General features: G+C 44.4%; 1 protein-coding gene and 1 long non-coding RNA gene across 2 annotated transcripts in view; one reads left to right on the top strand and one right to left on the bottom strand.

Moving 5' to 3' along the window:
- The window catches only part of cep112 (centrosomal protein 112), a 236,846-nt gene extending 233,944 nt beyond the window's left edge, over window positions 1-2,902 (bottom strand). Inside the window, exons 1-4 of the mRNA XM_064987051.1 lie at window positions 2,847-2,902; window positions 2,137-2,242; window positions 1,830-2,020; window positions 1,439-1,602 (exon numbers count right to left, since the gene is read on the bottom strand). Coding sequence (XP_064843123.1) covers window positions 1,439-1,602; window positions 1,830-2,020; window positions 2,137-2,236 — 455 coding nt within the window. The 5' untranslated portion in view covers window positions 2,237-2,242; window positions 2,847-2,902. The remainder of the gene's footprint in view (window positions 1-1,438; window positions 1,603-1,829; window positions 2,021-2,136; window positions 2,243-2,846) is intronic.
- A 7,644-nt stretch (window positions 2,903-10,546) lies between these two features.
- Window positions 10,547-12,429, top strand: part of LOC135554646 (uncharacterized) — a 110,956-nt gene continuing 109,073 nt past the window's right edge. Inside the window, exons 1-2 of the long non-coding RNA XR_010457709.1 lie at window positions 10,547-10,856; window positions 12,224-12,255. This is a non-coding gene — a long non-coding RNA (uncharacterized LOC135554646). The remainder of the gene's footprint in view (window positions 10,857-12,223; window positions 12,256-12,429) is intronic.

Raw genomic sequence — 12,429 nt, forward strand, 5'->3', positions numbered from 1 at the left:
TGTTCTGCTGACAAGTTCACAACAATTAGCCACTTTTTTCCCCCCAGACTACTTAAGAACCTAGAAACAGGAAGTCTAGGGACCATGCAGTAGCCTATACAAAAATACCAGTGTCCACTGTCCATATCTGATTGCACTGTCATGAGGTATTCTGTCAAGCTGCCGAAAACAATGCAGACTGCTCAAAAAGAGCACAACCATGTCGATTATGTTGTGTAAATTCAACGAAATAGCTACGTCAATGCAATGTGATTACATTAATTAAAAACAAGTTAAATGTAATCGAAAATGTAATCTACGTAATCCCAAAAGTAATTATTTAGCATGAGGGCCATAAACAATAACTATTAATGCTGCAAACTCCAAGAAAGGTTCAAATCTACCCTTTCTGGTAAATATAGTTATAAATTGCTGAGCTGTAGTCACTTCTCAGGACACAAAATATGATACAACATACAAAATACTTAATATTTGTATTTCCTATTCAACAGAACTGTATGAACAAGAACAAGGCTTGAAATTACTTAAATGCTTTCTAAATATAGTATTATCAATTTATAAAACCACTAATATAAGGAAGATGTCACCTTCCTTATAACTGTAAAATACACATTTGTCTGTTGAGTGTTAGAGAGAATTTGCATATTTTCAAAAGGTCTCTCTTGATCAAAATGTCTGCCCCCATCGCTGTAAACGTCTCACAGAGCTCTAGCTTGGCTTCCTGAACTCGTTAGGAGCTCACCTTTCATTTCATATTAATATTGTCCGTCTATGACAAACAAAGTGTTTGTTTAAAATCTAGAATAATTTTAGATAATGGCTATCGACTTGATCTCTCCTGCAGTGCTATGATGTAAGGATTGCAGACATGTGCTTTGTCAGTGGCTGTGACTTAGGGTTCAGCCAGGAGCTATAGATGGCAGGAAGAGCTAGATGGCAGGAGGGACATCCCTGCTTCAAGTGGTTTCATATTTCCCATCCTAGGTCCCACAGGCTCAGAAAATATACTGCTGTGTCTGTGGGAATAAAGGCTTTCACTCAGTGCAATGTGGTGTATAACATAGTCAGATTCTACAGGTGAACAGACAGTTTATCCTTTACATTACAGTATGTATGCAACTACTGGCAAAAAACATGTTGAGTAGCTTAGACAATGTTTCAGAATTCAAGGGCAGTCCAGCATATTTAGGTTGTGTGAAAAGTCAATGCAGAATCACAGGTCCCATAAACAGGGGACTTTAAATCTAAGAGGTTTTTAAGTAAGAGGAAATAACTAGGAAACAATGTTGACTCAAACACTTTTGCCCAGAGGGTGAGGTGGTCTATTCCAGAATAAATACTTGTGTGTGTTTGAATTCAGCAGACGTCTACTGTAGCTGGCAGGCATAGCAGTTGAGTATGTAGCTTAAGCTCTAGTCTATGCCAGGGAATAACCTACCTGTGTGTGTTAGAGTAGGCTGTGGGAGAGGACCTGGCCCTCTCTCTGAGCAGGCTGTCCCAGGAGTCGTCACCCTGGCCCAGCTCTCCCGTTACCCAGTCAGGCAGGCCTGCAGTGCTCTGCTCCAGGCCCCGACCACATAGAGGCTCGTCAAAGTAGATGGACTGGCAATGAGAAAAGGTGCAGAGATGAGTTTAGCCATCTAAAACAGTCAAAAACATATAACATGCAGTCTACAAAGTACTATAAAATGGAATATCATGAATTAAACTAATAAACAAACATACGCAACATGGGCAGTCTACTAGCAGTATAGAGCAGAAAGTATACTATTTATAGTAGCTTACATCATCAGCGCACTTTAGTACTATACCGAGGATTGTTTGTTTACCATATATGTTGGTAGAGTCTTGAGACTGCCTGACTCAGGCTTGTGGCTGAAAGGGCCCTCCAGGGCCCCTCTTCTGAGCATGTGCAGGAGCAGGCGGGCGTACATGTTGCGGTTCTTGCGTCCCATCAGGCCCGAGCCGGATACACCTGGGTCACACAGCTTCTTGATCCACAGGGCACACAGCTGGCGCTCTGAGGTCAAATAGGGAGCAAGAAATTACAATCAATGCATTACTAACACATATGACAATTACAATTTATAGAACACTTGCTTTTTAGTAATACAACTCATTTTACTGTAGGCCTACCTGTCTTGTGGGGGAGTTTTAGGACATATGGTTTCATGTCAACCAGGTGATGGTCAAACTCTGAGTCCAGTTTCTCCCATGTCTCTTCTTGTTTGTTCATAATGTCCTGCACATTGGGAATAACACATTTAACGTGTTACTTTCGATTGGTTACTGTGTTTACATGCAAACGTGTTCACTCCGCCCCTCAGAGCACATTTTAGCTATTGCTTCACAAAAACCATGCGCAACTAAACTACTTCAGAACTAGAGGTTTCAATACAAATGTAGCAAGTCTTTGCTGTTACTGTCATCAATTCGGCATCCCTGCATAGAACTAACGTTGGAAGAGTTAGCTACACACAGACTGAGCCACCAAGCTCAGCTGGCTAATAACAACTGAACCGTTGCTAGACACTTCGACTAGCATCGAGAAGGTGAGGACGGCATATCTATCCTACTAGCTATCTCTCACAACTGAATCTGACATATAGTTCGTTTGCGAATAATGGTGCAGTTAGCTACAGTAGCAATCTGGCTAGCATCAGTTCTGTTGCTAACAGTAGTTCAAGCAGCACATCAAAACGACAAACAAAGTGGCCCGCGCACTTAGTATTCACTTCTAGTTTGTATAAATGTTACTCGTTAGTTAGATAATTACGATATATTACACTTCAAGTTAACATTGTGCGATAATACTGGAAAAAGTATAGTTATTGGCTTGTTATTACCAGCTTCTGCAGATCTAAACGGTTCAAACTTATGCTACACAGACTGCGTCCTACGTCACATCCGTTTTCCGTAAACAGAAAACGGGAGCGTCCTTGTTGTCATAGAAACTGTCATGGTGATGAAACGGGTGCTCATGCTGTCATTTCCAAAATGGTACCCTTTCTGTGCATTTGCAAGATGTTGCATTGAGTATAGAGTTAAATAGTTGTACATCATTATGTGATGCAGACCTGCGTTTACTATGCACAGTTCTGTTTGGTTCTAGGTAAAATAAAATACAAATAACAACAATAATAATAATAAATGGAAACCAGCAGCCTAGGCTAGGCCCATTTGTAAATAGTTTCAAATATAACTATTTACAGGATTTTTTAAATATATTTTTAAATGCTTTCAAATACTAAAAAGTCGTTGGATTCGGCCACATTGTTTTAAAATACTGAATGACAAAAAAAATAAGTATTTAAAATACAAATATTTAAATATGCATAAATGTAGGCCTATTTGAACCCAGGTCTGCTGTGATGTTACTTTCGACTAGTTACTGTATGTTTACATGCAAACATGTACACTCCACCCCCCAGAGTACATTTTAGCATTTTCAAAAATTCCACATAACATTCTACACTATACATAAAGTCAACAAAAAAAAATAAACGTCCTCTCATTGTCATCTGCGTTTATCTTCAGCAAACTTAACATGTGTAAATATTTGTATGAACATAAGATTCAACAACTGAGACATAAACTGAACAAGTTCCACAGACATGTGACTAACAGAAATGGAATAATGTGTCACTGAACAAAAGAGGGGTCAAAATCAAAGGTAACAGTCAGTATCTGGTGTGGCCACCAGCTGCATTAAGTACTGCAGTGCATCTCCTCCTCATGGACTGCACCAGATTTACCAGTTCTCCCACCAAGGCACCTGTAAGTTCCCGGACATTTCTGGGGGGAATGGCCCTAGCCCTCACCCTCCGATCCAACAGGTCCCAGACGTGCTCAATGGGATTGAGATCCAGGCTCTTCGCTGGCCATGGCAGAACAGTGACATTCCTGTCTTGCAAGAAATCATGCACAGAACGAGCAGTATGGCTGGTGGCATTGTTATGCTGGAGGGTCATGTCAGGATGGTCCTGCAGGAGGGGTACCACATGAGGGAGGAGGATGTCTTCCCTGTAACGCACAGCGTTGAGATTGCCTGCAATGACAACAAGCTCAGTCCGATGATGCTGTGACATGAAGGACCCTCCATGACGGACCCTCCTCCGGACCCTCCCGCTCCAGAGTACAGACCTTGGTGTAACGCTCATTCCGTTGACGATAAACGTGAATCCGACCATCACCCCTGGTGAGACAAAACCGCGACTCGTCAGTGAAGAGCACTTTTTGCTAGTCCTGTCTGTTCCAGCGACGGTGGGTTTGTGCCCATAGGCAATGTCGTTGCCGGTGATGTCTGGTGAGGACCTGCCTTACAACAGGCCTACAAGCCCTCAGTCCAGCCTCTCTCAGCCTGTTGCGGACAGTATGAGCGCTGATGGAGAGATTGTGTGTTCCTGGTGTTACTCGGGCAGTTGTTGTTGCCATCCTGTACCTGTCCCGCAGGTGTGATGTTCGGATGTACCGATCTTGTGCAGGTGTTGTTACACGTGGTCTGCCACTGCGAGGACAATCAGCTGTCCCCCTGTAGCACTGTCTTAGGTGTCTCACAGTACAGACATTGCAATTCATTGCCCTGGCCACATCTGCAGTCCTCATGCCTCCTTGCAGCATGACTAAGCCACGTTCACGCAGATGAGTCTTTCTTTTGGTGTTTTTCAGAGTCAGTAGAAAGGCCTCTTTAGTGTCCTAAGTGTTAATGACAGTTCCACAGGTGCATGTTCCTAGCATGGGAAACAGTGTTTAAACCCTTTACAATGAAGATCTGTGAAGAGTTATTTGGATTTTGAAGAATTATCTTTGAAAGACAGGGTCCTGAAAAAGGGATGTTTCTTTTTTTGCTGAGTTTACATGGTAAACCAAAATCATGATATTAATAGCAAACATTTACATATTGTATTTTTTATTTTCGTAATGGAAATGTTAGGCCTATTACCAATATCATGAATTTGGTGTACTATTTATAGGGCTAGCTGGTTTGGTTTGCGAAAGTGATTGAACGTGTTTTTTCAGCAAGCAATGCCATTCTTTATTCATTAGGGTCGTTCAACTAAAGGAGTTTATTTTGTATGGCTTTGATATTGTAAGTAGAAACTGGGCACCAATAATGAAATTGTTATATTCGGTTCCGGGTTGGAGCGAGCGGTCGCATCTACACTTCGGTCCGCAGGTAGTATAACTTTTCATTACATTTCATTATAGTACAACGGTTTGATTTGTCTAATCTTAGCAATTTCTTCTTAGCTAGCTACATAGCAGTCTTTGTATCAAAGATAATTGCATAATTATCGTATTTCGTCGTCCTAACGTAGTCTACACTGCTATCTGCCCAGCAGCTAGCTAAGCAGCTAGCTAACATCCACTGTCCACCAGCACTGTAGAAACTATTACACTCAACTGAACGACTCGATTAGCGTAGTGTCAGCTAGCTACATAGTTGTCTTCGCTGTCTTCGTATCCAAGATAATTGTGTAGTTTAGAGTGTGTAGACTTAGAGTGATTATCTTAATTTACCGAGGTTAGCTAGCCAGCTATTTGTCGTCCTTAACGTAGGAGATGCTGCTAGCTAGCTAGCCAACAGCTAGCCAACCTCTACCGAATTGAACTTCAACTACCCGGTCAACATTCCGTCGCTCCACAGGTAGTATCACATTTTCATTTCACTTCATTACAGTACAACGGTTTGATTTGTTTGATCGTAGCTAGCCAGCTACATAGCCGTCTTTGTATCTAAGACAATTGTGTAGTCTAGAACGATTTTCTAGGTTAGCTGGCCAGCTATTGTCGTTCTTTTAACGTAGCTAGCCAGCTAGCCCCCGAATAGCAGCACTGTAGAAACTATTACAGTACAACGGTTTGATTTGTTTGATCGTAGCTAGCTAGCTACATAGCCGTCTTTGTATCTAAGACAATTGTGTAGCCTAGAGCGATTTTCTAGGTTAGCTAGCCAGCTATTGTCGTTCTTTTAAGATAACGTAACGCAATCAACCTGCAAGCTAGCCAGCTAGCCCCCGAATAGCAGCACTGTAGAAACTATTACACTCGACGGAACGACTTGATTAGTGTAGTGTCAACATCGCAGCCACTGCAAAGCTAGCCTACAAAGTCAACAACGCAGCCACTGCCAGCTAGCCTACTCCAGCAGTACTGTATCATTTCAATCATTTTAGTCAATAAGATTCTTGCTACGTAAGCTTAACTTTCTGAACATTCGAGACGTGTAGTCCACTTGTCATTCCAATCTCCTTTGCATTAGCGTAGCCTCTTCTGTAGCCTGTCAACTATGTGTCTATCTATCCCTGTTCTCTCCTCTCTGCACAGACCATACAAACGCTCCACACCGCGTGGCCGCGGCCACCCTAATCTGGTGGTCCCAGCGCGCACGACCCACGTGGAGTTCCAGGTCTCCGGTAGCCTCTGGAACTGCCGATCTGCGGCCAACAAGGCAGAGTTCATCTCAGCCTATGCCTCCCTCCAGTCCCTCGACTTCTTGGCACTGACGGAAACATGGATCACCACAGATAACACTGCTACTCCTACTGCTCTCTCTTCGTCCGTCCACGTGTTCTCGCACACCCCGAGAGCTTCTGGTCAGCGGGGTGGTGGCACCGGGATCCTCATCTCTCCCAAGTGGTCATTCTCTCTCTCTCCCCTTACCCATCTGTCTATCGCCTCCTTTGAATTCCATGCTGTCACAGTTACCAGCCCTTTCAAGCTTAGCATCCTTATCATTTATCGCCCTCCAGGTTCCCTCGGAGAGCTTGAGCTTGATGCCTTGATAAGCTCCTTTCCTGAGGACGGCTCACCTCTCACAGTCCTGGGCGACTTTAACCTCCCCACGTCTACCTTTGACTCATTCCTCTCTGCCTCCTTCTTTCCACTCCTCTCCTCTTTTGACCTCACCCTCTCACCTTCCCCCCCTACTCACAAGGCAGGCAATACGCTCGACCTCATCTTTACTAGATGCTGTTCTTCCACTAACCTCATTGCAACTCCCCTCCAAGTCTCCGACCACTACCTTGTATCCTTTTCCCTCTCGCTCTCATCCAACACTTCCCACACTGCCCCTACTCGGATGGTATCGCGCCGTCCCAACCTTCGCTCTCTCTCCCCCGCTACTCTCTCCTCTTCCATCCTATCATCTCTTCCCTCTGCTCATACCTTCTCCAACCTATCTCCTGATTCTGCCTCCTCAACCCTCCTCTCTTCCCTTTCTGCATCCTTTGACTCTCTATGTCCCCTATCCTCCAGGCCGGCTCGGTCCTCCCCTCCCGCTCCGTGGCTCGATGACTCATTGCGAGCTCACAGAACAGAGCTCCGGGCAGCCGAGCGGAAATGGAGGAAAACTCGCCTCCCTGCGGACCTGGCATCCTTTCACTCCCTCCTCTCTACATTTTCCTCCTCTGTCTCTGCTGCTAAGCCACTTTCTACCACTCTAAATTCCAAGCATCTGCCTCTAACCCTAGGAAGCTCTTTGCCACCTTCTCCTCCCTCCTGAAACCTCCTCCCCCCCCCCTCCTCCCTCTCTGCAGATGACTTCGTCAACCATTTTGAAAAGAAGGTCGACGACATCCGATCCTCGTTTGCTAAGTCAAACGACACCGCTGGTTCTGCTCACACTGCCCTACCCTGTGCTCTGACCTCTTTCTCCCCTCTCTCTCCAGATGAAATCTCGCTTCTTGTGACGGCCGGCCGCCCAACAACCTGCCCGCTTGACCCTATCCCCTCCTCTCTTCTCCAGACCATTTCCGGAGACCTTCTCCCTTACCTCACCTCGCTCATCAACTCATCCCTGACCGCTGGCTACGTCCCTTCCGTCTTCAAGAGAGCGAGAGTTGCACCCCTTCTGAAAAAACCTACACTCGATCCCTCCGATGTCAACAACTACAGACCAGTATCCCTTCTTTCTTTTCTCTCCAAAACTCTTGAACGTGCCGTCCTTGGCCAGCTCTCCCGCTATCTCTCTCAGAATGACCTTCTTGATCCAAATCAGTCAGGTTTCAAGACTAGTCATTCAACTGAGACTGCTCTTCTCTGTATCACGGAGGCGCTCCGCACTGCTAAAGCTAACTCTCTCTCCTCTGCTCTCATCCTTCTAGACCTATCGGCTGCCTTCGATACTGTGAACCATCAGATCCTCCTCTCCACCCTCTCCGAGTTGGGCATCTCCGGCGCGGCCCACGCTTGGATTGCGTCCTACCTGACAGGTCGCTCCTACCAGGTGGTGTGGCGAGAATCTGTCTCCTCGCCACGCGCTCTCACCACTGGTGTCCCCCAGGGCTCTGTTCTAGGCCCTCTCCTATTCTCGCTATACACCAAGTCACTTGGCTCTGTCATAACCTCACATGGTCTCTCCTATCATTGCTATGCAGACGACACACAATTAATCTTCTCCTTTCCCCCTTCTGATGACCAGGTGGCGAATCGCATCTCTGCATGTCTGGCAGACATATCAGTGTGGATGACGGATCACCACCTCAAGCTGAACCTCGGCAAGACGGAGCTGCTCTTCCTCCCGGGGAAGGACTGCCCGTTCCATGATCTCGCCATCACGGTTGACAACTCCATTGTGTCCTCCTCCCAGAGCGCTAAGAACTTTGGCGTGATCCTGGACAACACCCTGTCGTTCTCAACCAACATCATGGCGGTGGCCCGTTCCTGTAGGTTCATGCTCTACAACATCCGCAGAGTACGACCCTGCCTCACACAGGAAGCGGCGCAGGTCCTAATCCAGGCACTTGTCATCTCCCGTCTGGATTACTGCAACTCGCTGTTGGCTGGGCTCCCTGCCTGTGCCATTAAACCCCTACAACTCATCCAGAACGCCGCAGCCCGTCTGGTGTTCAACCTTCCCAAGTTCTCTCACGTCACCCCGCTCCTCCGCTCTCTCCACTGGCTTCCAGTTGAAGCTCGCATCCGCTACAAGACCATGGTGCTTGCCTACGGAGCTGTGAGGGGAACGGCACCGCAGTACCTCCAGGCTCTGATCAGGCCCTACACCCAAGCAAGGGCACTGCGTTCATCCACCTCTGGCCTGCTCGCCTCCCTACCACTGAGGAAGTACAGTTCCCGCTCAGCCCAGTCAAAACTGTTCGCTGCTCTGGCCCCCCAATGGTGGAACAAACTCCCTCACGATGCCAGGACAGCGGAGTCAATCACCACCTTCCGGAGACACCTGAAACCCCACCTCTTCAAGGAATACCTAGGATAGGATAAGTAATCCTTCTCACCCCCCCCCTTAATGATTTAGATGCACTATTGTAAAGTGGCTGTTCCACTGGATGTCAGAAGGTGAATTCACCAATTTGTAAGTCGCTCTGGATAAGAGCGTCTGCTAAATGACTTAAATGTAAATGTAAATATAGACCACATGGAAAATTCAATCAAATGTTTTATATGAATAAACACTTGCTAAAAATTCAGCATTATGTCATCTCTCTGACTTCCAGGAAGGTTCTTAACCCACTTAACCCAAACGTTTCTCCAGGTTTTCACATCATTGTAAAGCCCTAGTTGCTTTGATAAAGTCATTCCTGAAGAGTATTTATTTCATGTGATTAATGATTCATTTTAAGGTTTAAAAAATAAGTCCCTCATTTTAGTGTTATGTGACCTGTACTCTCGTTTTAATATGTTAAACTATTCCCTTTTAAATATTTGTTTTCAAAATAAACATGTAACATCTGATAGTCAAATCATAATGTAAAAGGTGAATTCACCAATTTGTAAGTCGCTCTGGATAAGAGCGTCTGCTAAATGACTTAAATGTAATGTAAAAGCAGGTGGGATGGTTCTACTCTTTTTGGCAATTTTCTGGTGTTTTGTAGTGGAAAACTGGGTGAGTTGAGAACATGTAAACTCTGTTACCCAAAGATAGACAGGCTATAAACTTTTTAACAATTTTCATTTTCTTGTGTGAAGCTTGCAATCAAGTGCACCTCCCTCTTGCACACAACAAGCTTCCAATTCCCCATCACAATGGGATTCATGGCTGATTTAAAATGAGATTTAAATGTTATGGTCAAACCTATTACTTTATTTGGCACTTACTTACTTTAGTCTTTTTTTTACCTCTTGAGATGGGAAATGTTTTTACAAATTATTTAACATGTGCTCTTTATGGCAGAATGTTACAATGAGGTGTAATCCAAAGATTTTTTTCACCAAATCACACATCTTAAAAGGCACCGAATTGGTGGAACGACCTAGAAATCGATGTGGCGAGGCAAGGTCACGCAGCCTGCTCACGATACAAATAAAGAAAGTGGTCTGTGCAACAGAGGTAGATTTTGGAAACAAAGGTTGAACTGGGATTGTCCCAGTTACAAACATATTTGTTACCAGAAATTATATAGGTCTACCTTTATGAGCTAGCCTAAATACAGATTATTTTCTGAGAATAGCCTACCGCTGTAATATTAAACTTCATCCACATGATGGCAATGCTGACTTGCAATTTCCAACAGCTGCAGTTCAACACTGGATATCATATTATTGACGTCACTTAGAATGAAAAAGAAGCGCTCAGCGGTGGCTCTGGCAAAAGGGAAACCCGCTGTCCAGTGGCTATTTCGCAGTTGCGGTAGCCTATAGTATTTTAGTGAGCGTGTAGAAATACAAGTGAAGATACCTTGGAGTAAAACTGAACCATAAGACCGTGTAGCCTACTTTTTTTCTGCAATGGCTGATCATCATCTTTTACATTATAGCGACTCAGCTGCGGTTGGGAACCGTTTCGCCCGCAAAGGTGCTCTGCGGCAGAAAAACGTGCATGAAGTCAAAAATCACAAATTTACTGCCAGGTTTTTCAAGCAACCGACATTCTGCAGTCATTGCACAGACTTCATATGGTAAGCATCAATGCTCTTGCGCACCCGTCATTGTGTGAAAGGGGAGAGGAAAAGTTGGTGCGCTCTCGTCATTCCGGTCGTGTTAGTGTATTTCCTTGTTTACCCCATTTGTTGTTTTGAATTATGCAAAATAGTTTCCTTATGTAAAGTGGTAGATGCTTTTGAGGCACAGCTATTAGACTTATAATTAGCCTATTAGGCGCTTATCCTCATCAAAATGTATAATTTATTAATTCAAATAATACCTTCTGTTATTAAATTAATTGGATATAATAGTTATAAATGTTCAATAAATTCCATGATGCGAAGTTAATTTCACATGCGCTATTCTCATGAAATCATACGAAGCTCGCCATTCACCTTCCAAAAACACTCTTCTGCGCGCTGATTGTCAACTAGAACTCAGCAATAGAACTCTGTGCTCCCGAATTGGGTATGGATTTAAAATGTTTTTCTTTATTTAACTCGGCAAGTCAGTTAAAAACACATTTTATTTACAATGACGGCCTAGGAACAGTAGGTTAACTGCTTTGTTCAGGGGCAGAACGACAGATTTTATCCATGTCAGATCGGGGATTCGATCTAGCAACCTTTAATGGCCCAAAGCTCTAACCACTAGGCTAACTGATGTTAATGTGCAAATGGTTTTCCAACCAGGCCATACTAAACTCGCCCCATAATTACTCATCTTGGCAAGAATGACACACCCCCTTAATCAGAGGCATAATGTCTCAGATATTGTGTTTATTTTGCACTCTAAAACGTTCACATTCAGTAGGCTATTAAATTGATCTTTCACGTCTTTTGAAGTCTAATTTCCCTCTTCCACACATCTTGCCATGTTCATGTCTTATAGCCTGGAGAAGTCTGTGAACTCTCAATCCATTGTACCTGTGCCACAGATCTTTCCAAGCTCATGTCTTATAGCCTGGAAACGTCTAAACTCCATATACTGTAAATGAGTACCATCAAATGATATAGCAATAACCCTACTGCTAGCTCTGGTCCAGTGCATTAGTGTGCTTTCCTTTACTAGTTGAGGAAAGCACACTAATGCCCCCCTGGACCAGAGCTACCCCACTGGGCACAGATGTCAGGTCATCTAATTAGTTTACATTTGGTTAAGATGTCAACTAACATGAATTCAAAACATTTCACATCATTGGATTTAGGTTGTTTTTTTAAATGAACTAAATGCCCTTAAGACTTTTTGCAAATCCAAATTGATTCAATGTTGTCACATTGATGTGTTGAAATGACAGTGGTCCCAGTGGGACCCTACTGTATGACTTGGAGCATCAGAAGTACAGGTAAGACCACCATCTGTCCTGCTGTCACTCACTGCTCCTTCTCACTGCTTTTCACAGGGGATTTGGGAAACAAGGATTCCAGTGCCAAGGTAACCCAGTGTTCTGCCTATGTGTACATGTTTACGCTCATATTTGCATGTGTACAGCAGTGGCGGTTCTAGACCATTTCAGGGGGGGGGGGGGGGGGGGCGCAAGCTGGGGCCAGTTGTACTGTTAGAGGGGCCAGTTACATTATCATTTTCTTCACTGCATTGCAGGCAAAA

Source organism: Oncorhynchus masou, chromosome 14 (genome assembly GCF_036934945.1).
Source record: "Oncorhynchus masou masou isolate Uvic2021 chromosome 14, UVic_Omas_1.1, whole genome shotgun sequence".
NCBI lineage: Eukaryota > Metazoa > Chordata > Actinopteri > Salmoniformes > Salmonidae > Oncorhynchus > Oncorhynchus masou.